The 23,789-nt window shown below is 41.5% G+C and overlaps 1 protein-coding gene and 1 non-coding gene across 3 annotated transcripts in view; both read left to right on the top strand.

Moving 5' to 3' along the window:
- The window catches only part of POLA1 (DNA polymerase alpha 1, catalytic subunit), a 333,405-nt gene that overhangs the window by 32,998 nt on the left and 276,618 nt on the right, over positions 1-23,789 (top strand). For both annotated transcript variants that reach the window (XM_066249441.1, XM_066249440.1), the window contains exons 16-24: positions 4,081-4,165; positions 7,967-8,028; positions 9,558-9,647; positions 11,954-12,070; positions 13,753-13,928; positions 16,538-16,667; positions 17,161-17,280; positions 18,972-19,071; positions 20,551-20,675. In XM_066249441.1, the coding sequence (XP_066105538.1) occupies positions 4,081-4,165; positions 7,967-8,028; positions 9,558-9,647; positions 11,954-12,070; positions 13,753-13,928; positions 16,538-16,667; positions 17,161-17,280; positions 18,972-19,071; positions 20,551-20,675 (1,005 nt within the window). The remainder of the gene's footprint in view (positions 1-4,080; positions 4,166-7,966; positions 8,029-9,557; positions 9,648-11,953; positions 12,071-13,752; positions 13,929-16,537; positions 16,668-17,160; positions 17,281-18,971; positions 19,072-20,550; positions 20,676-23,789) is intronic.
- LOC136318027 (small Cajal body-specific RNA 24) lies at positions 19,676-19,805 on the top strand. The gene has a single exon (XR_010727998.1). It is a non-coding gene; the product is annotated as a small Cajal body-specific RNA 24 (non-coding RNA).

Genomic DNA, 23,789 nt, shown 5'->3' with positions numbered 1-23,789 from the left:
TTTTCCCCCCTTCTGTAGTAGTTTAAGGCTAATCTCAGACATTTGTGTCATTGCATTCTTGAGCATGCATTTCTGAAAGCATGCATGCCTTCTTATGTAATACCATTATCACACCTAACAACATTAACAGGGATTCCTTGATATCTAAAATATCCGTTCCATATTCACATGACTCCTTTTCTTCAAAAATCTTTTAACAGTTGGTTTATTTGAATCAGGATTACTAACAAAATTCACAGAATGTGCTTCATTTTTATGTCTTTTGACTCTCTTAAAACGGGAGCAGCTCCTCCACCCCTTAGAGGTTTTTCAGCGGCTCTGACTTATTGAAGGATAACTGTTGGTTGTCTCAGAGAGCGCCCGATTTTCCGTATTTGTTTGCTTCATTGTGGCATTGGACTTACTCCTCTATACCAGGGGTTGGCAAACTATGGTCTGCGGGCCAAATCACCCTACTTGTTTTTGTAAACAATTTCATGGACCACAACATTTTTATTCATTTATATCTGATCTGCCGCTGCTTTTGCACTATGGAGGCAGAGTTAGTAGCCATGACAGAGACCATATGGCCTGCAAGGCTTAAAATATTTACCATCTGGCTCTTTACCGAAAAAGCGTGCAGCCCTGCTAGTTAGTGATAAAGGACTGATTGGGTTCAGGTTTGATGGGGTTTTTTGTCCAAAAATACTTTGTATGTGGTGCATTTTGTATCAGATCAGCAGGCATACGCACTGTTTGTGGGGCTGATTGATTAGTCGGTTCACGTTTTTATTTAACGAAGGTTTTTTAACCTTGGTACTACTGATTTTTTGAGCTGTGCAATTCTCTATTGCGAAGCCGTCCTCTGTGCTGTGGGGTGTTTGGCAGGATCTGAGGCCTTCACCTCCTAGATGCTAGTAGCAGTCCGCCCTGCTAGTATAGCAGCCACAAGTGCCTCCAGCTCTCTCCAAATGTCCCCTGGGGGTGGGGGCGAAGCTCCCCATTGAGAAGCACTGATCCAATGGCTTCATTTGTCAGTGGTTTCTGTCTGAATTATCTTATTAGGAGTTGTAAAATGGTGGTTTTCTAATTTTGTCATCCTTTCCATGTTTATTAGACATTGTTAAATATTAGAATATTTATAAGTTAAATTTTTACAAAAGATTTTTATTTATTGCCCTGGCCAGATAGCTCTGTTGGTTAGAGCATCATCCCAAAGTGCAGAGGTTACCGGTTCCATCCCTGGTCAGGCCACACACAGGAACAGCTTGATGTTCCCCCCCCTCTCTCTCTGCCCTTTCCTTTTTCTCTAAAATCAATAAGTTATAAAAAGATTTTATTTACTGATTTTAGACAGAGGAGAGAAAGAGAAAGGTGGGAGTGGGGGAAGGTACGGGAAGCCCGGGGCTCTGAACTGGCGACCAGCATTCCAGGTAGATTTTATCCACTGCGTCACCACAGGCCAGGCTAAGTTCAATTTTTATAAAAGTAACACTTCCTCATTAACTAGTACTATTTGGTTGTGCTGCGGTAGTTTATACCGGAAATACAAGATACATATGTACTTTTTTCTGTTTCTTTGCTGATTTTGTAGGAGGTTGGGGACCTACAGTCCATGCAGTGCTGACTGGCCATTTATTTATTTGTTTGTTGCTATTTTTGCTTTTGCTTTTGTGGAGGAGTATCATGAACTCATGGGTGTTATGTTATATATATTGAGTATGTTCAGTCTTTTGCATTCGTTATTGTTATTTTTGATGCTGAAATTTGTCTCTCTTTGGTCATTGAGACCTTTTTATGTTTGCTTTTAAGTCCTTTTTGACATTGCTAGGGATCCTTTTTAACAGAATTTTCGCAGTATTTTTACTCTGATTTTTTTTAGTATGTTATTTGATCTTTTTTTTTGTATTTTTTTTTTCTTCTGAAGCTGGAAACGGGGAGAGACAGTCAGACTCCCACATGCGCCCGACCGGGGTCCACCCGGCACGCCCACCAGGGGGCGATGCTCTGCCCATCCGGGGCGTCGCTATGTCGTGACCAGAGCCACTCTAGCGCCTGAGGCAGAGGCCACGGAGCCATCTCCAGTGCCCGGGCCATCTTTGCTCCAGTGGAGCCTTGGCTGCGGGAGGGGAAGAGAGAGACAGAGAGGAAGGAGAGGGGGAGGGGTGGAGAAGCAGATGGGCGCTTCTCCTGTGTGCCCTGGCCGGGAATCGAACCTGGCACTTCTGCACACCAGGCTGACGCTCCACCGCTGAGCCAACAGGCCAGGGCTTGTTATTTAATCTTTTAATAATAGTTAATACAGTGGATGGCCACAGTTAGTAGTTAAGTGTTTGGGAACGGTTTAATTAGCTAAAAGAGAACAAAAGTCTGCATCCCTGGCATCCAGAGTGAGGCTCCAGTCCCACTGCCTAATAACGTGAACTGGGCTCCAGTGGGGACGGCTCCGTCGGGGCAGGAAATGTCCGAGAGAAGCCTGCAGCATCTTGTTTTATTAGAAGGCGAGGGTGATATCAAAATCTACCAAGATTTGTCAGAAGGACTCAGGAGTCATCTTGGAGAGTTTCCTGCGGACCCAGGACGGGACAGTTTGAGCATGGATAAGAAGAACGTTAACAGACTGAAACACATGAGTTCATAATGATATCATAAACACTAACACAACAGCATTGGTCACCTGTGAAGGAAGCTCGGGTGTCAACTCCTCATTGTAGAAATGGGTAAATAAAGGGATTGAAGCAAGCATTTATCTTGATTTTTTGGAACACATTCTGTACCTTAGCTAACCAAATAATTGATGGTGAGTTTCTCTTTATGGGTTTCCAGTCAATGAATGATGAAGGAAGAGCTGACTGTTACCACTTTGCAATCCCTAATGAAATAGAGGGTCTAGGCCAGGCGTCCCCAAACTGCGGCCCACGGGCCGCAATGCGGCCCCCTGAGGCCATTTATCCGGCCCCCACTGCACTTCTGGAAGGGGCACCTCTTTCATTGGTGGTCAGTGAGAGGAGCACTGTATTTGGCAGCCCTCCAATGGTCTGAGGGACAGTGAACTGGCCCCCTGTGTAAAAAGTTTGGAGACCCCTGGGAGGCTGTGATCACCAGTGGCTGCTAATGTCACTAAAGCAGAGATAACCTTACATGATACGCCTGTGCCTTCTGGTAGAAGCAATCAGTAACACCTCTACAGTATTCTTGCCAAAAATTTGCACCTGATTTTGATTGACCGTTCAGATTCAAATGTGAATATACAGACAGTACAGAAACAGAGGAACAAGAGAAATGACATTATTGTGACACAAGCAGCCGAATCCAAACGGTGGGGGTACTCTGCAGGACAGACAACCCAGTTTTTCCAACAAATAAACGGTAGGGAAATAATAGGTAGGGTGTTTGGACCTACAGCTTTATATATCAGCCACTTGCAAACTCTGGACCTTATTTGGTGAATGAAATTTGAGATAGTTGGGCCAACCTGAAAAAGGGAATCCTGCCTGGATATTTAATGATTTAAAATATGTTACTGTTAACTCGATTAGCTGAGATGATTGTATTACATTTTTAAAATGTCTTATTTTTTTTAAAGTGATAGTCATTGGGGTGAGATTTTGTCCTTAAGGCAACAAACGTTTGGCAGTGTCTGGGGACATTTTTGGTTGTCACAACTCGGGGATGGGAGTTGGCGGAGGCAGTGCTATCGGCAGTTGGGAACGCTGCTTTAAACACCCCACCATGCACAGCACACCCCTCTCCTACAAACAGTTCCGCCTAAGATGTCGAGTGTCGAGGTTGCGGAACGGTTTTAGAGATGCAGGCTGAAATAATTCTGGAGAAAAGGGTAGGTCTGGGCTTTGCTTCGGAATGATCTGGGGGGAGACAAGGACGTGGACAGGGCCACAGATGAGTTGATAATTGAAGCTAGATGATGGGTATGGGAGAGGTGATTTTATTTTTGATTTGTTTCAATGCTTTCCTAATAGAAAAGTTCAAATATTTGTATGAATTAAGATCTGTATCTTTTAATAATCTTGGGGGTTTTGCTGAGAATGCAGAACACACAGTAGGTGTTCGGTAAGCGACGCTGTCCTTCTGTGCTTGCAGGTTGTCGCGGTGGCGGCCTTGGTCCATCACAGCTTCGCGGTCGATAAGGCGCCGCCGCAGCCTCCCTTCCAAACGCACTTCTGTGGTATGTATTTGTTTAGCTGATTTACTAATGTTTTTATTATCGTTTTTCTTATTTTTTTCTCCAGCTGCTGGATCAATAGCTTGTTGATTTTTTTTGGTGTTTTTTTTTTTTTTTAGTAGCTTGTTTTTTTAAATGTTTTCAAGAGTAGTGAGTTTGACTGGATTGGTTGCCTCTTAGCTGGTTTATTTTGTTCTAAGAGAAGTCACGAGACAGTTTGGTATCTTTTGTTCTGTGCTGGCACTTGCTCTATTGAGATAAGGTAGTTTTTTCCTGGGTCAAACTTATGCTTTAACTATTTTCTCTTTTTTGTGACAGAGACAGAGAGAGGAACAGCTAGGGACAGACAGGAAGGCAGAGAGATGAGAAGCATCAATTCTTCGTTGTGTCACCTTAGTTGTTCATTGATTGCTTTCTCATATGTGCCTTGATGACGGGGGGGGGGCTACAGCAGAGAGAGTGAACCCCTTGCTCAAGCCAGCGACCATGGGGTTATGTCTATGATCCCACACTCAAGCCAGTGACCCTGCGCTCAAGCCGGATGAGCCTGTGCTCTAGCACGTGCATTTTTGAACCCGGGTCCTCAGTGTCACAGTTCGACATTCTATCTACTGTGCCACCACCTGGTCAGGCTGCTTTAACTATTTTCTTTTCATGATGCCATTCTAAAAGCCCGCCATAGGAGCCTGGCCGAAACTTTCTGTAATGAGGGAAGAGGCCACAGAATACGTGACTGTTTAACCTATTTGGGAGGAGCTAGAGTAACAGCAAATTGGTGTAGGGTTGTGCTGTATAAAAAGTGCAGTGGGTGAAACAGCCCCGCAGATTGTGCATTCCTGGAGTCGGTCTCCAAGGAGCGTTCTGGCATATGCCATCATAACAGCTTTGCCAGTTTAGTAACCACTTTTTTGCTTAAAAAACAAACAAACAAACAAGAAAGCCCCCAAAGAACCTGGCTAATGCAATTTCTCCATTATGCTTCCTAGGTTTTTTCCTGCCAAGAAACACACGAACGAGGGGAGCATCTCCTGTGTGGTCTCTTGGGTGTTAGGAAAGTGGAACTAGGGAAAGAAGCACAGAAGGGAGTATGTAGCATTGTCATTGTAAAGTTTACCCTTGTTTGCTAGTTTGAGAAATAATTGACATACCTGAGTGTGTAAGACTAAGGTATACAGCATGATGGTTTGATTTACATATATTGTAACGTGATTACCCTTTAAGAGGGGTAGAATGCATAGCACAAAAATGATGAGAATAACCTGGAAGCCATGTGGAAAAGAGCAGTCGTTAGCTCATTTCAGCAGACGTGTGTTTACCTCCTCTGCGTGTCACTGTGTGAATAGCTGTTGTGGATGGTGAGGAACTTAGGATGTGGTGAGCAAAGCTTTGGGCAGCTTGGCTTTTCCAGCTTTGTGAAGTTGGACCAAGTTTCTCCATTGCATGCTGGTTGAAGCTCTGGTGGTAGGGCATTTCCTTCGTGGAAGACTGCTGACCATCCTCCAGTTTGACTTAGATGGATAGCACATGCTTTATCCAAGCACTTTTTAACAATTGTAGGGACTTACGGTTCTGTGCTTGGCTTTTTGTTTTCTTTTTTAGATTTAACCTTTTAAAAACTGAGACAGCCATATCAGTTTCAGGTATACAGCATAATGATTTAATACTTGATATGTGTTGTGAAATGATTGCCACAGTAAGTCTAGTTAACGTCTGTCACCATATAGTTACACCCTTTTCTTCTTGTGATGAGAACTTTTAAGATCTAATCTCTCAGCAACTTTCTAAGACGCAGTATATAGTAATATTAACTGTAGTCGCCATGCTGCACATTAAATCCCCATGACTTACTTATTTTATAACTGGAAGTTTGTATGTTTTGAGCCCCTTTTGTCATTTCGCCGTCGCCCCCACGCCTGCCTTTGGCAGCCGCCAATCTTTCCCCTGTATCTGTGAACTCCATTGTTTTTAGATTCCACGTATAAGTGAAATCATATGATATTTCTCCTTCTCTGTCTGACTTATTTCACTTCATGTAATGCCCTCAAGGTCCATCCATATTGTCACAGATGTCAAGATTTCTGTCTCTTTATGACTAAGATTTCATTCATCCTTTTCTTGATCCATTCGTCCATCAGTGGACACTTAGGTTGCTTCCATGTCTTGGCTGTTGCGAATAATGCTGCCGTGAACATAGGAGTGCATGTGTCCTTTTGAGTTTCTGTTTTCTTCAGATCAATACCCAGAAGTAGAGTTGCTGAATGATAAGGCAGTTCCATTTTTAATTTTTTGAGGAACTTCCATACTGTTTTCCATTGTGGCCGCACCAATTTACATCCCCACCAACAGCACAGGATGGTTACCTTTTTCCCAGGTCCTTGCCAATGCTTGTTACTTCTTCTCTTTCTGCTAATAGCCGTCCTGACAGGTGTGAAGTGATAGCTCTCATTGTGGTTCTGATCTGCATTTCTCTGCTGATTAGTGATGTCGAGCACCTTTTCATATACCTGTTGGCCATCTGTATGTCTTCTTTGGAAAAAAAACCTATTCGATCCTTTGCCCAATTTTTAATCAGATTATTTGGTTTTATTTGATGTGGGGTTGTATTAGTTCTTTATATATTTTTGGATATTAACCCCTTATCAGATACATGATTCACAAATATTTCCTCCCATTCTGTAGATTGCCTATTCATTTTGTTGATTGTTTCCTTTGCAGAATTTAGTTTGATGTAATCCTACTTGTTTATTTTTGCTTCTGATGCCTTTGCTTTTGATGTCAAATCCAAAATGCCATCAACAAGACTGACGTCAGGGAGCTTACCACCTGTATTTTCTTCTAGGGGTTTTTTGCTTTCAGTTCGTACATTCACGTCTTTAATCCATTTTGAGTTTTGTATGGTGTATGACGGGTCCAGGTTTATTTTTATGCATGTAGCTGTCCAGTGTTTGCAACGCCATTTCTTCTTAATTGCTAGTCAGTTAATTTATGACAGCGGAGCCGTGTACATACATACATACATGTTTGTTTATTTCGGGACTGTCTGTTCTGTTCCATTGATCTATGTGTATGTTTGTTTTTGCCCGTACCATACTGTTTCAGTAACTATAGCTTCGCAATATAGTTGAAACCAGGGAGGGTGTTGCCTCCTGTTTTGTTCTCCTTTCTCAAGATTGCTTTGGCAATTGGGGGGGTCTTTTGTGGTTCCATATAAATTTTAGGATTGTTTGTTTTGGCTGTTCCTTTGAGGTCCAACAACATGACTAATGGAAATACTTGACTCTCTTTACCTTTTAGAGACTGGAGGGAATTTTTTTTCTTTTATTTTTTTGGTGTTTTTCTGAAATTGGAAACAGGGAAGCAGTCAGACAGACTCCCACATGCGCCCGACTGGGATCCACCCGGCATGCCCACCAGGGGGCGATGCTCTGCCCATCTGGGGCTTTGCTCTGTTGCAACCAGAGCCATTCCAGCACCTGAGGCAGAGGCCATAGAGCCATCCTCAGCGCCCGGGCCAACTTTGCTCCAATGGAGCCTCGGCTGTGGGAGGGGAAGAGAGAGACAGAGAGGAAGGAGAGGGGGAGGGGTGGAGAAGCAGATGGGCGCTTCTCCTGTGTGCCCTGGCCGGGAATCGAACCTGGGACTCTTGGACGCCAGGCCGACGCTCTACCACTGAGCCAACCAGCCAGGGCCAGAGCCTGGAGGGAATTTGTATTTAAGACAGTTTTCATATGGAAACATGCCATGTATGTGTACTTGAAATTGGCTAAGATGTGTGTTGGAATCTTTTTTTTTTCCTTCTTACAGTTGTGTCTAAACCCAAGGACTGTATTTTCCCATATGCTTTTAGTGAAAACATAAAGAAAAAGGTAAAGAACTCATTATTTATTTCTTTTAAATATGAAGCATCTATTTATTTATATTGAGAAAAGGAAGATGGTATGGATTAGTAGAAACAGGCTATACTGCTCACAAAAATTAGGGGATTTTTTATTGCTACATATGAAGTGATTGTGTAAATTGATTAGATCTATTCTTGCTAGATTGGACTGTGATACTAACCCATTAAAATGTATTGTATTAGAAAGATAAAACCAGAAACATTCTTGGACAATGTTTGAATGTTTCACTGCCTGACAATAGTGGATTCTACAGTGTATGAGTAGATGGATAGGCCCAAACTCTCCTTTAGATAGCTTAATAGGAAGCTCTTCCAACACGCATGATCATGTGATTACTGTTTTGGGCAAGCGTAGGGTAGAGCGCCACACATCTCCTTCCCCCATCCAGCTTAAAGGAGGTCAGGTGAAGCTGGGAACGATGCAGATTTTAAAGGGGACACGTATTGGAAAGGTTGATGTGGGCTTGTCCTACTAATCAGTGATCTCTAAACTCCCAGCATACGCCATGGGCCCTTAATAAAATGGGTGGGCGTGGGTTAGGGAATTGAATAACAGTGAGTTTTTCCCAACAGCAAATATACTTATTCAGTGTAAAGGATTTCTTTTTGAGGGGGTGTTTCTTTTATGAAGTGACGGTGCTGGTAAATTTGTAGGTTTGTTTTGTTTTTTTAATGTTCTTACTTGACAAAATTAAAAGTTAGCAACCTTGTCAGGTTACACTTATTTTGAATTGGCTTGAGAAACCCAGTAGCCCGGTGGCACTATTAGACCAGGCTATTATTTGTGAAGTACCCAGAATTACCTACCCAGACAGAATGGCCTAGGAAAATTCATTCCATTACAGTCAAACTGACATTTTTTATCCACTCTAGTTGTGGAAAACATGTAGCCATCAAATTCCATTTCAGGAGAGTGAATAAATGGAATTTTTTGAATACTTGATTTATAGTTAGTAATCCAAGTGGAAGCCTTTTGTGTGAAGATAGGTTTTATTTATATTTAAGACACTTGTAATTCTTAAATGTGTGTTTGCTTTTAGTCTCTTATTTGTAGGTTCTTACATCGCTATTTGATACTAGTTTGTACAGTCCTTAGAACTTTTTTATGTGGTAAAGACATAAACAGTGAAGTCTACCAGGGATTATATAAAAAAAATAGGTAATGTTTTTGATAGGTGCTCTGATTCATGTGCTATAAAATGTGTCCAGATACACAAGCGTGTCCCTGTGGAGGGATATTTCTGCACTTGATGGTGCTCATCACTTAAAATTTTCCTTCCTTCACACTTATTATTAGTATGAGCTCCTCAGGGACTTTATGCAATTAAGGCAAAACCTAAAATCACTGGTTTCATTGCCGCATTTTGTTTTGAGCTGGATGGTTTCTTTTAACCCTAAGCAATCTGAGCCTGCTTGAACAAGGAGCCAAGGTATAGTACAGTATAGCACAGTACTTGAGAGTCAAGAGTAAATGACTGGTTTGTTTCTGTCTAACAGAAGGTGAAGGTTGAGATTGCTGCTACGGAAAGAACACTGCTAGGTTTCTTCCTTGCAAAAGTTCACAAAATTGATCCTGATATCATTGTGGTAAGTAGACATTTGATCATGTCGTGGGGAAGCTCTTCATTCCTTAATTCTTTCCAGTGTGACTTGATTGGTGCTCTTTGAGCAGAAAAGAATCTCTTCAGAGTGAAAGACCCCTCCTGTGGACTGTTGGGAGTTGCCGTACTTGCTAATAGAAAGGGGAGAAATCCCAACCCCTAGGGTACTGTTTTTCCTGTAATAGAAAAGCAGCTCATGAATTACTGTCGGAGTTTATAGCACTGCAGTCATTCACACTTAGAGACCACCAGCCTGTACGTTAATACACTTGGGCCAGCTGTTGGTTATCACCAGAAGTTTGGCTTAAGTGACCCATCTATATAGTGATCACAAGAGCTGATTCACTTGGCTTGGTGCCAGTCCTTATAATGTAAGTATTTTAAATTAATGAGCTCAGTAGATCTCTTTGATATATTTCTTTGAGAGCTCAGGGCTAGGAATCTTTTTTTTCTCTTGACGACTGAGTAAGTTCCCACGAGATAGCAAGAGATAATAATTCATTGAGTTGTCTTTGCCCTGATTCCTTTTTTTAAGTGTTTTTTTATTACTTTTAATTTTTATTTTGTATTGCTTCCAGGTGCACAGCCTAGTGGTCAGACAGTCATATACTTGACAGAGTTTCCCCCTGGTATTTCCAGGGCCCGCCTGGCCCCATACAGAGTTACTGCAGTATTACTGACTGCATTCCCAGTGCTGGACTGACTTCCCTGGGACTGCTCTGTGACTGCCAGTGTGTGCTTCCTAACCCCTTCACCTGGTTCACCAGCCCCCCAGCCGCCCTCCTATACCAGTTCGTTCTGTGTTTTGGAGTCTGTTTCACTATTGTTTGTTTATTTTGTTCTTTAGATTCCACACATAAGTAAGATCGTACGCTATTTGTCTTGCTCTGACTGACTTATTTCAATGAGCACGATCCCCCCCAGTCCGTCTGTGCCGTCACATTTGCCCCGATTCCTAAGAGTGGTGATGCAACATTTTGTTCTGTTTCCTCTGGCCTTCCTCACTTTGTAGGCTCCCTGCTAGGAGTCCTTCCTTTTGTCTTTTTTCCCCCTGAGTTTGGGAGGAAGGTAGGATATAAAAGCCTATATTTTAAAATGTGCTGTTGATAATTCGGTTACTTTGAAGCCTGGCCAGCACGTTGGCCATACATTTCTCTGCATTCATTTTGTGCTCTTGGCCACCTTTCCTGACAAAGGTGTAGCCAGAGGACGGAGAGCCTTCGGTTGTTCCCAGTGTCTCCGCACCCACTTCTCTTCTGGGATTTTAGGGTCCATCTCGAAAGTGCCAGGAAGACTTTGTTCACAGTGCCCTATTGTGGTTAGCTCTAGACCCTCGCTCAGTCTCCACAGCAGTCTGTCTCGGGTCCTGGCACCTGGGGTCACTGGGCTGGCCTAGGGTGTTAAAGCCTGGTCTGTGAGTGGAACCCAAACCAGTGGAAGCGATGGTCCTGACACAGATTTGAGTCCCTATGAGACATCCTCATGTCCTTTGGGTGTCTTAATAGACAGAACTTCCATAAATATAAATATTTATAGTGGTCTATATTTTTAATTAAAAACAAGTAAACCTGTTTATTGCTCTGACTTATTTTAAACTTTATCTGTTTTTTTAAATAAGCCTAGGCAGTGAACCAGAGTAATCACATGATGGAAATTCTCTAGACATGGAAAATGTGCTTATATTTTTGAGATATTTTCTACTTTGTGTCATTTGTGTGTCCTTTTTGCTTTTTTTTCTTTACAACTTTCTTATTTGAACTATCGAGTGTTATTATTTAGTTACTGTGTTGCACATTGATTAAGAGTCTAAATCAGTAGTGTTTGAACTTGAACTCAGTTCTGTGGGAAGAAATTAGATGCAGTTCCTGAGTTTTCTGGAAGCCTATGCAGATGTCACACAGCAGATAGGGTCTCAGTTTTTAAGGAAGTAAATGGAATTGTTTGAATTCAGCTTTTACTGGGCACGTAAAAAGTGTGGACATTATAATTTGCATTTGCCTCCAACACTGAGGGATGAGCTGCAAATTAAAAGACATTATGTGAACCTTGCATCAATTAGGACGAGGTAAAGTTTATTCCTGCAATCTGCTTAGCAGCTTTGTGAATGTCAGGGCTAATGAATGCTGCTGATGAATACATTCCCGAAGAAGAAAGGATTCCAATCGGAGGTAAGCTCATGATGCCTTCAATTAGAGACCAGAAAAAGAAAGGGCAACGAAATTCTATGCATATAAAGAGAAATCTTCTAATTGGTGTTTGATATGTTATTGGCTGCTTTCTTTTTCTGACTAGGGTCATAATATTTACGGGTTTGAGCTGGAAGTGTTACTGCAGAGAATTAATGTGTGCAAAGTTCCTTACTGGTCCAAGATAGGTCGACTGAAGCGATCCAACATGCCAAAGCTTGGGGTAATGATAATTTTCAAAATACTGCTTTTTTTCTTTTTACTTATATATATGCTTTGACTAGGAATTGGTTGTCTTGTGATAGGACATTTTAACTTTGGCACTAAACATCTTTTCCTTTGAATCTAGCGTTTTATCGATAAAAGCCGCTGGTCATTTATAAAATGAGCTATTGGACTCTAGTGACAGTGCATAGATGTTACCTCCGTTTCAGCTTCACCAAGCACTAGGCCATCGAGCAGAGGTGCACAGCTCTGACGTCATGGAGTGTGATCATTCAGGAAGGCGGTGGGAAGGAAGAGCGGAAGGGAGCTGACGTTGTCTAAGAAGGCGGTGGGCTTGGTGCCTTCCATGTTAGCTCCCTCTCACTGGGGTGTCGGAGCTTGTAAGGGGAACAGCCGAGATGTTTGAACCCAGGACCATTCAGGAAGGCGGCGGGAAGGAAGAGCGGGAGGGAGCTGACACTGTCAGGAAGGCGGTGGGCTCGGTGCCTTCCACGTTAGCTCCCTCTCACTGGGGTAACGGAGCTAGTAAGGGGAACAGCCGAGATGTTTGAACCCGGGACCATCTGACTCTTAAAGCCCGTGCACTTCCATCCTACCTGCTTGCTTCCTTAGGGAGATTTTGGTGGTTTTGTTTGAAGCACCTTTATTTTCCTAAATCTGATACTGCTCAGTGCTTGAAATCTTATTTTACTTAAGGTCTATTAAAAAAATAGACATGTTGTCTCATCAGACAGCTTAGGAATCTGTACCTTTTGTGATGCTTTCCAGAGAATTCTGCAGCTGTAGAGTGGAATTGGGGCTGCTGCTCTTGCTTCTTTCCTTATTGATATCTTTGAGGTGATAGAGTGGTTATTATTACTTTTTTTTTATTTTTCCAAACTGAGAAGCAGGGGTCGGGGTGGGGGGGGAGGCAGAGAGACAAACTTCCGCATGTGCCTGACCGGCATCCACCGGCATGCCCACCAGGGGGCGATGCTCTGCCCATCTGGGGCGTTGCTCCTCTGCAATCAGAGCCGTTCTAGCACCTGAGGCGGAGGCCACGGAGCCATTCTCAGTGCCCAGGCCAACTTTGCTCCAGTGTAGCCTTGGCTGCAGGAGAGGAAGAGATAGACAGAGAGAAAGAAGAGGGGGAGGGATGGAGAAGCAGATGGGCGCTTCTCCTGTGTGCCCTGGCCAGGAATCGAACCTGGGACTTCCACACGCTGTGCTGACGCTCTACCGCTGAGCCAACCGGCCAGGGCCGGTAGAGTGCTTATTAACACTTCATGAGAACACTTGCTTAAACTAATCCCTTACCCTCTTCAAGGTTTTCTTTATATAGCATCTTCTTTGTGAGGTTGCTTTGACTACCTCATTTAAGACACAGTTCCCCTAAATTCCTTTTCCCCTCACCCTTCTCTACTTTTTCCCTTTTCCATAGACTTGTTACCCCTAAAACTAGACTTTCTTGTTTATGATATTATTTTTTGTTGTACATTTCAGATGAGATCAGGAATCTTTTCTGTTTTGCTCACTGCTCTGAGTGCCTAGGAAAGTGTCATTGAACTATGTTTGATGACTGAGTGAATGGAAGAGTGAGAGCTTCATCACTAATTTTGGGGCCAGCTCCAAAGCAACTTAGTACGAAATGTCCTCAGTGTCTGCTTTTCCATGGGACTTGCTTTTTGTCCTCCCCTGTAGGGCAGGAGTGGATTTGGTGAAAGAAATGCTACCTGTGGCCGAATGATCTGTGATGTGGAAATTTCGGCAAAGGAATTAATTCGTTGTAAAAGCTACCATTTGTCGGAACTTGTTCAACAGATTCTGAAAACCGAAAGGGTTGTAATCCCAATGGAAAATATACGAAATATGTACAGGTATGAGCCTGGATGCTTCAGAGTTTGTCTTAAAATTAGCCAAAGCAAAGACAGCAGGGCCACCCTTAGGAGCATTGGTGTTATGGAGGGAGACCTGTCCGCCAGTTATTCTAATTTCATCGGTTTATCTCTCTCCGTCCCTCACATAACACCATCTTCATATTTCCTAAGAGCAGTTTGGAAATTGATGTGATGTTTATGTTTCCACCCATAAGGCATTAATTTGGGAATTGGTGTAAATATTTTAGAAATATAAAAAGTGAGAAATCACTAAGTTATTTAGAGATATTGTTCAATTCTTCCAGCTTTATTGAGCTAACATGGACATGAAATGTATATATTTAAGATGTTCAACTTGATGTTTGTTATACATATATAGTGCAAAATAATCAGCACAGTCAAGCTGATTAACTTGCCCATCACCTCACAGTTACATTTTTTGTGTGTTGAGACCATCTAAGATTTACCCTCTTAGCAAATTTTAAGTGTATGATACAATATTGTTAACCATAGTCACAATGCTGTACATTATATTTCCAGAACTTACTCATTTTGTGTAACTGAAACTTCGTGTTCTTTTTTTTTTAAATTAATTTGATCTTAGGGAGAGGAAGGGGGAGAGAGACAGAGACAGAATCAGCAACATCCACCTGTTTCTGTGTGCCCTGGGGTTGAACGGCAACCTTTGCGTACCGGGACGACACCTTCACCAGCTGAGCTGTCACCAGGCCGGCCTGATTGTTTCTTAGCTAAGGGTTCTTCTACATCGCTGGCTAATTCTTGTTTTCTGCTCACCCCTCCCGAGTTTTTGGACTGCTTATCTCTCTCCTTTTTTTTTCTTTCAAAATAGAGAAAGGGAGAGAGGAAGAGAGAGAGAGAGAGAGAGAGAGAGAGAGAAGCACTGACTCATAGGTCCACTTAGTTGCACACCCATTGATTGCTTCTCATATGTGCCCTGACCGGGGCTCAACCACTGAGTGCCCTGGGGTTGAGCCCTAACTTGTGCTTGAACCAGTGACCTCAGGGTCGAGCTGGTGCCCTCGGGCCCCAGAGCTTCAGGACGACACTATCCAAGGTGCCACTGGCCAAGGCACCTTTTATTTTCTTTTAATTTTTCCCTTGATGGGAGAGAGGAGGGAGGGAGGGAGGGAGAGAGAGAGAGAGAGAGAGAGAAGCATCAACTCATTGTTCCACTTAGTTGTGTACTCAGTGATTGCTTCTCGTGTGGCCCTGACGGAGGATTGAACCCACAACCTTGGTATGACAGGTCGATGCAAAGTCAACACTTGGTCCACTGAGCCACGCAGCCGAGGCCTGCTTCTCTTTCTGACTGTGTTGTTCTCTAGCTGATCTCACCAAGTGCCAGAAATCTCAACACCATGTGGGTGCTGATGCTCCCACCTGCAGAGCTTCAGCATAGACCTCTCCCCCGAAGTCCAGACTCCTGGATGCACCTGCCTGTTCTACCTGGTGTCTAATATGACCCTCCAACTCAACCAGCTCCTGATCTTCTCCCTGAGTTCTTGTAGTCTTTCCTTTTGTAATGGTAACTCTTTCTGGTACTGCTGGAAACGTCTTAAGTCACCCTCAGCCCCAAACCTCTGAGTATCTGTGATTCCTCTCAGACTTGTCATGTTCAAGCCATCAGGAAATCCTGACAGCTCTGGTTTCAAAACATGTCTGGATCTGACCAGTTCTTTTCCCTTCCGTTGGACCCACCCCGGTCCCGGCCACCACTCTCTTTCTCCTGGATGACCCGGACTTATGTTAGCCTTCTCACTGGTCTTCTTGCTTCTGCCCTTGAACCCTTGCTTTCTGTTCTCGACCTCAGGACCAGATGGCCCTGCTAAAGTCAAGCCAGACATGGCACTCTGCTCAACATCTTCCAGTGACTTCGTTTCATTCACAGGAAAAACCAAAGTCCTTATTTTGACTTACAAGATCCTATGTAGTGTGTGTCTCTGCCATTAACTCTGTCTTTATCCTCTGTTCTCTCCATCATTTTCTCTGGTCCAGCCATAGGTCTCCTTCCTGGTCCTAGAACTGCCAGATTTGTACTCAGCTCGGGCAGGACTTTGAATGTGCTGTTCTGTCTGCCTGAGCTCTCCCCTCAGATATCCAGTTACGCTCAGTGAACTTCCCTGGTTCCCTGACTGAAAATTCAGACTCTGCTCCTGACACTTAATGTTCCCTTTTTCTTCTTAAATTTTTCTCCTTAACTGAGCATTATATAACATACTATACATTTCATTTGTTTCTTATACTCTGTGTCCCCCATGAGGACACAGGCCCCCAGAGGACAGGCTATCTGCACATGGTGGGTATGTGAGACATACTTACCAGCTGGCATCAATGAAAGGATTCAGGTAGTTTTCAGGTTTAGTTAACACGTAACTTCACTTTCTCTTTGTGGGGTATTTTTGTGTTTTGGAGAAGGGCATTGGGACCAGTGGTTTTATCCCGACCTTACTTTAATTATTTCCAAAGCTGAGGTGTCGTTGCTTGAGTTACTTACACCATATTTTTTTGTAACATTTTATGAAGTTCTGATTATAGTCATTGTCTCTTTTAATTACTTGATTCTGTTTCATTCTTGCTTTTCTGTACAGTGAACCATCTCATTTGCTGAACCTGTTGGAACACACCTGGAAAGATGCCAGGTTCATTTTGCAGATCATGTGTGAGCTGAATGTTCTTCCATTAGCCTTGCAGATTACTAACATCGCCGGGAACATCATGGTACATTTAACTTGGGGGGGCATTTCCTGTCGGAGTCAGTGTTTGCTTCGGGTAGTTGTTACAGGATAATGAGTCTAAATGCATATAAAATATCAAATAAAATACTCATTATGAAATGAGTAACTTGCATTCTGGAAACTGGGCTTCTTTTATGAAACGAAGTGGTTGGGAGGAGGGGAGGGAAGCCAGGTGCAGCATGTTAAAATTCGGGTGAACATAAGGATCATCTCCAACAGCTGGATTTGTCTCATTTGTGGTCCATTCCGGGAGTAAGGAAATAGCCAAAGTCAGTATCTTAAGCTGTCTTTGTCTTCTTTTAACTATAATGCTTAAAGAAAATGCTAGAAATAATTTAGTACCTTTTAAAGAAAAACAGCCCTTGTTATGAGGAATGGTTTTGAAGGAAGTGCTATGATTAAATTTACCAAATTGAAGTTGCTGCTGTTTGTTATGATTTTGAGCTCAAATTGAAAAAAGAAATTCTGTTTAATAGTCTAGGACGCTGATGGGTGGACGAGCAGAGCGTAATGAGTTCTTGTTGCTTCATGCATTTTATGAAAACAACTATATTGTGCCTGACAAGCAGATTTTCAGGAAGCCTCAGCAAAAACTGGTGGGTCTGAAATTGTATAATAGTGTTTTGCTTTTTCTCATCCCTCATTTTATTACCTATATAGCTTTTTTTTTTTTTTTTTTTTTTGCTGTGATAACATCTTCCAAAATAATCCCCTATATATGTATGTAGAAACTGAGTCAGATTTCTTCTGTTGTGTTTGTTTGGTCATTTCCTTCTCCACTTTTCTCTGAACAGATTAAAATGACAAAATTGGAGGCCTTGGCTGGTTGGCTCAGTGGTAGAGTATCGGCCCAGTGTATGGATGTCCCTGGTTTGATTCCCGGTCAGGGCACACAGGAGAGGCAACCATCTGCTTTTCCACCTTTCTCCCCCTTCTCCCCCTTCTCTCTTTCTCTCTCTCTCTCTCTCTCTCTCTCTCTCTCTCTCCGCCCCCCCCTTTCCCTCTCCTGCAGCCATGGCTCAATTGGCTCAAATGAGTTGGCCCTGGGTGCTGAGGATGGCTCCCTGGCCTCTGACTCAGGCACTAAAAATAGTTCAGTTGCCAAGCAAAGGAGCAGCGGTCCCAGATGGTTAGAGTATCACCCCATAGGGGGCTTGCCAGGTGGATTCTGGTTGGTTTGGGTGCATGTGGGAGTCTGTCTCTCTGCTTCCCCTGCTCTCACATAATTACAAAATAAAATTAAAAAATCGGAAATTTTTTAATTTACTTAATTTGTTTTATTTTGACATTAAATTTAATGGGGTAACATTGATCAAAAAGAGAACATAGGTTTCAGGTGAACATCTCTATAGCATTTGAATTGTTGGTTGCATTGTGTGCCCATCGCTCAAAGGAAATAAGAAATTCTTAGAGGGAGGCATTAGGCCTCTCGATGGGCGGCCATACATGGAAAGTGTCTTTCTACCTTGGCCCTATCCATGGTAACATGCCAGTTAAACTTTTATTTTCTTGAACCAGTGAGCTTTTATTTTTGTGTTGCATTGTTAGATTTTTCTGTCTGGTAGTGTGAAGGTCACCACTGGTGGGTATCTGGAGTGGTCTCTGTCACATTGAAACAAATATGTAGTTTCTGTTTTATTGGCACTGAAAAACTTTCCATTTGTTTCAAATGGGGACTTAATGTTAAAATGATTCAGGCTATTATATTTGCTTGTTTTGTGTACATTATCAAAATTGGTATGGGAATATTAACTTAGAGAAATTTGACTTCTGCTGAGACACTGAATGTAGGCCATTAACAAACTACTTCAGAATACATTTTCAGGATAGGACATACTTATTTTAAGGTGTCCATATTAATGATGAGATAATAGTAATATCCATATGAAATAATCTTGTATTTTTACATCATGAATGTTAGAGTAATGAATTTAAGGAGATTCCTGTACAATCTGAATTTTTACATACTATTAAAGTGCTGTATTTCTGGTATCTGTTAGTTTAAAAGAGAAGTTCTATGAAGCAGACCTATTTTAAAGTAAAATTTGCATAGTTACTAGCTCAGAGATAATTTGTTTCAGAGACTAGCATCTTTGACATTCATTTGGATTCATGAACATGTTGCAATTACTGTCTTTCCCCACAAGTAGGAAGGACCACTAACTAAAAGTAAAAAATGTTTGTTAAAACTGTGGATTGCATTTGGAAAAGGGGGGATCATAAAACTTATTAATTTAATTAGTTAATTAGTCACTGGCTGGTGAAGTGACTTTCCGTTTGACTTTAGGGAGACGAAGATGAAGACATCGATGGAGACGCCCATAAATACAAGAAAGGACGGAAGAAGGCAGCTTATGCGGGAGGCTTGGTGTTGGACCCTAAAGTTGGTAAGGCTGGCGGCGAACTGGCTTGCCCTGGTGTGAAGGGATTTCTTAACGCAGAGGGAGCTAGGCTTGAGAAACTAGAAGACCTGAATTATACCTCGTAGGTTAGCAAGTAGGTCTCATAACTATTGGACAGCAAAATTAAAGAAAGTTTAGAAGTAACCACCAAATTGAACTTTAACAGGAGAATAACTTACCTGTTGTCATCAATGGCAAAGATGTTTTGTGGTACACAGAGTACAAATAATCTTTTTTTTAGCATCTTAATTAGTTTTAAGTGTACAGATGAATGGTGCAAATTCACATTATTGCACAGGAATTAATATGAATTCTATCCAGTTGAGTAGGAGACAGTTTAAACTATTAGCTGTAATGAAACAGATCAGTAATGCACTTGTCTCTGGCGTTAGATAGGTCTGGGCTCAGATTCTAGCTGTGTGACCTTGGGCTTCCTGCTTAGCCTCTGTAAGCCTCAGTTCCTCTTCTGTACAGTGAGGATAAGTATAACATGTACTCAAGCACAGATATAAGGAATAAAAGCGGTTTTTTAGTATAGTGCCTGACACTAAGGTTTTAATGTTTGCTGCTGTTATGGTTGTCTTATTAGTGGACGTTTACTTTTGTTCGGTTTCTTCCTAAGGTGAAGAAAACTCGTTGTAAATGTCCTAGAGAAATATAGTAGCTTTCTGTTCACCCTTTGCAAGTAAAAAGGGTGGATCGTTCCACTGCTGACATGCATTCTTTTTTCTTGTCTGATTTTAGCATCGTTCGTGTGCAAGTAAGTGGGCTGCTCATTTTATTCTTTGAACGTGTGATTGTAAAAAATATATATAACCACTCATTGGTATACATCACTAAATATTTTGAGGGTGGAGGTGGGAAGGAAAGCTTGCTTGAAGAATTTAACAGCCTTTTTTGATATAAAAATGATACCTGTCTGTAGTAACTGATACGGGACAGTGTTTGCCTGTCCTAACGATAGTGTGCTTTGGCGGCTTCTGGGGAAAGGACTTGTTGTCTCTGGTTTTAGGGTGAGAGGCGATCTCTTTTGTGACCTGAGTGTTCGCTCTAGTCCAAGTCGTTTTTATAGAGTGGTAGTTGACTCTTTTCCTTTTGTTTACCTCACAGCTCTGGATAGTGCATTGTTCCTAATATCCTTCACAGCACAGTGCTTCTAAAGTGATATTTTGACAAATCTGCCTTTTAAAAAGACTTTCTGGTGCCTGACCTGTGGTACGCAGTGGATAAAGCGTCGACCTGGAACACTGAGGTCGCCGGTTCAAAACCCTGGGCTTGCCCGGTCAAGGCACATATGGGAGTTGATGCTTCCTGCTCCTTCCCCTTCTCTCTCTCTCTCTCTCTCTCTCTCTCTCTCTCTCTCTCTCTCTCTCAAATAAATAAATAAATAAATAAATGAAACAGTTAAAATGTTAAAAGTAAATAAATAAAAAGACTTTCTGTAACGTGGCTTTTTTATTGCAGGTTTTTATGATAAGTTCATATTGCTGCTGGACTTCAACAGTTTATATCCTTCCATCATTCAGGAATTCAACATTTGTTTTACAACAGTACAGAGAGTTGCTTCAGAGACTCAGAAATTTACAGAGGTTTGTGTTCAACTGGGGGCTCTTGACTTTAAGATTAAAAGTAGTAGTTAAAGAAGAGACCAGTCTTTGCTGGATAGCTCAGAGCATCATCCCAATACGCTAAGGTTGTGGGTACGATCCCTGGTCAGGGCACATATGGGAGTCAATCAATAAATGCATAAGTAAGTGGAGCAGCACTTTGGTGTCCATCTGTCTGCCTCTCTCTCTCTCTCTCTCTCTCCCTTCCTCTCTAAAATAAATAAGTTGTTTTTAACATTTAGAAAAATATTTTATTTACTGATTTTAGAGAGGAGAGAGAGAGAAGGGGGGAAGAGTGTGAAGCATGAACTTGTAGTAGTTGCTTCTCATATGTGCCTTGACCAGGCAAGCCTGGGGTTTCGAACCGGCGACCTCAGCATTCCAGGTCGATGCCCCATCCACTGTGCTAACACAAGTCAGGCTATAAATAAATTTTAAAAAAGGAAGAGAACTCAAAGGGTTGGCATTTAGTTTTACCTTTTAAAAGGTACATTATGTCCTTTCTTAGTGGTCAGAAAAGGAAGGAGACTCAGACTAGTTTTGTGCCTTTTTTATTTAACAGCTTTATTGAGATGTAATTCACATTACCATACAATTCAGACACTTGAAGTGTACAATTTAATGGCTGTTAGTGTATTCACAGAGTTTGTAACCTTCACCACCGTAAATATTAGGACATTTTGATTACTCCCTGAAGACACCTGCCTTTTATTTGAAACTTTCCTCAATCCCTCCACCCCTCCCAGATCTAGGCAACCACTATTCTTTCTGCTTCTATAGATTTGTATTTTGAACATTTCAAGTAAATGGTATCATATGTGATCTTTTGTGCCTGGCTTATTTCACTTTGCATAATGTTTTTAAGATTCATCCGTGTTGTAGCATGTATTATTAGTACTTTATTCCTTTTTATTGTTGAATATTTCTTTGTATGGCAGTATATCACATTTTATTTTAGAATTATCTTCTTAATTTATGCAAAAATGATTGCTGGGATTTTGATAGGAATTGTATTGGATCTGTAGATCAGTTTGGGAGCGTTGTCATCTTAACAAGGTTTAGTCTTCCAATCCATGAAAATTGGGTCTTTTCATAGGTAATTTCTTTCAATGATGTTTTCTAGTTTTCAGTGAACAAATTTTACACTTACTAAAATGTAATTTATTCTTAAATATTTAGTCCTTTTTGATGCTACTCTAAGTGAAATTGTCTTTAATTTCATTTTTGTATTATTCAGGTTAATGTACAGAAAAACAACTGCTTTTTGTATTTTAATCTTATATCCTGCAGCCTTGCTGAACTCATTTATTCTAATAGTTTTATAGACTCCTTAGGACTTTCTGTATACAAGATCATATCCTCTGTGAATAAAGGTGTTTTAATTCTTTCTTTTCTATCTGGATGCCTTATATTTCTTTTCCTTGCCTAACTGCCCTAACTAGAACCTCCAGTACAATGTTAAGTAGAAGTAAGTGCAAGAGCAGCCAGCCATGTCTTGTTCCTGGTCTTTGGACAGCATCTAGTCTTTCACTGTTAAGTATGATGTTGCCTGTGGGTTTTCCACCAATGTCAAAGTTTTATCAGGTTGAGGTTCCTACTTTATTCTAGTTTATTGAGTGTTTTGTTTTTTTATCACAAAAGGGTATCTTACCAACCCACCTTTCTGGGATGAGGCCCACTGGGTCTTGGTGTATAGCCTTTTTTATATATTGCTGGGTTTGTTAGTATTTTGTTGAATTTGTTTTGGTCTGGATTCATAAGGGCTATAATGCCTTTGGTTTTGGTGTTAGGATAATACTGGCCTGATAGAACGAGTTGGGGAGTGTTCCTTCCTTTTCTATGTTTTGGGTTGTTTGTGAGGGACTCGTGTTATTTAAATATTTGATAGACTTCACCGGTGAAAATTATCTGCTCTTAACACTTTTCTCTTTTTGATTACTAATTCAATCTCGTTACAGGTCTTTCCAGATTTCCTATTTTTCCTTGAGTCAGTTTTGGGTGTTTGTGTCTATCTAGGAATTTGTCCATTTCATGTAGGTTATATAATTTGTTGCATAACATTGTTTATAATATTTCCTTATGATCATTGTTATTTCTTTAGAGTCAGTAGTGATGTTTCTTCTTTTATTCCTGATTTTAGTAATTTGAGTGTTCTTTTTTCCTTTGTCAGTATAGCAAAAAGTTAGTCCATTTTATTGGTCTTTTCAAAGAAGCACCTATGGTTTCCTTGATTTTTCTGTTGCTTTTTTGTTTTCTATTTCATTTCTTTTTGCTGTACTCTTTATTTTTTCTCTGCTTTCTTCGGTTTAGTTTGCCCTTCCTTTTCTAGGTTCTTTTTTTTTTCTTTTCTCATTTCTTAAGGAGGAAGTTTAGTTGATGTCAGATCTTCTCTTGTAATATAAATATTTACAATTATAAATTTTCCTACAAGCACTGCTTTAGCTCCACCCATGAATTCTGGCATGTCACACATCTTTTCCGAGTCGGTCCCCTCTCCTGTATGTCGGCCATTGATCTGACTTCTGTCACCTAGCTTAATTTTGCCTGTTCTAGAACTTCACATAGGTGGAGTGTGTTTGTTTGTGTCTGAGGGTGGTTTTTTTTGTTGTTGTTCAACGTAATGTTTTTGAGATCCATGTGTTGCATTATTAGTTCTTTCCTTTCTGTCGCTGAGGAATATTCTACACTTTTCTCTTGAGATAAGCATTTGGGTTGTTTTCAGTTTGGGGCTTTTATTATTTGTTTTTAGAGAGAAGATAGAGGGAGAGAAGGTGGGGGGATTGGGAAGCATCAACTCATAGTAGTTGCTTCTTGTTGGTACCTTGACCAGGCAAGCCCAGGGTTTCGAACTGGTGACCTCAGCATTCTAGGTCGATACTACCCACTGTGCCACCACAGGTCAGGCAGTTTTTGGCTATTTTAATAATATAATATGCTGTGAATATTCTTGTACAGACCTTTCTGTGCTTTCTGTGGACATGGGCTTTCATTTTGGGGGGGTCGGTACCTAGGGAGTGAACTTGCTGGTTTGTATGGCAAGTATATGTTTAGTTTGATAAGAACCTGTCAGTCTGTCTCCCTAAGTATTCATACCAG

Source organism: Saccopteryx bilineata, chromosome X (assembly GCF_036850765.1).
Source record: "Saccopteryx bilineata isolate mSacBil1 chromosome X, mSacBil1_pri_phased_curated, whole genome shotgun sequence".
NCBI classification, from domain to species: Eukaryota; Metazoa; Chordata; class Mammalia; order Chiroptera; family Emballonuridae; genus Saccopteryx; species Saccopteryx bilineata.
The sequence above is the reverse complement of the archived record's forward strand: the minus strand, read 5'-3'. Positions and strand labels throughout refer to the sequence as shown.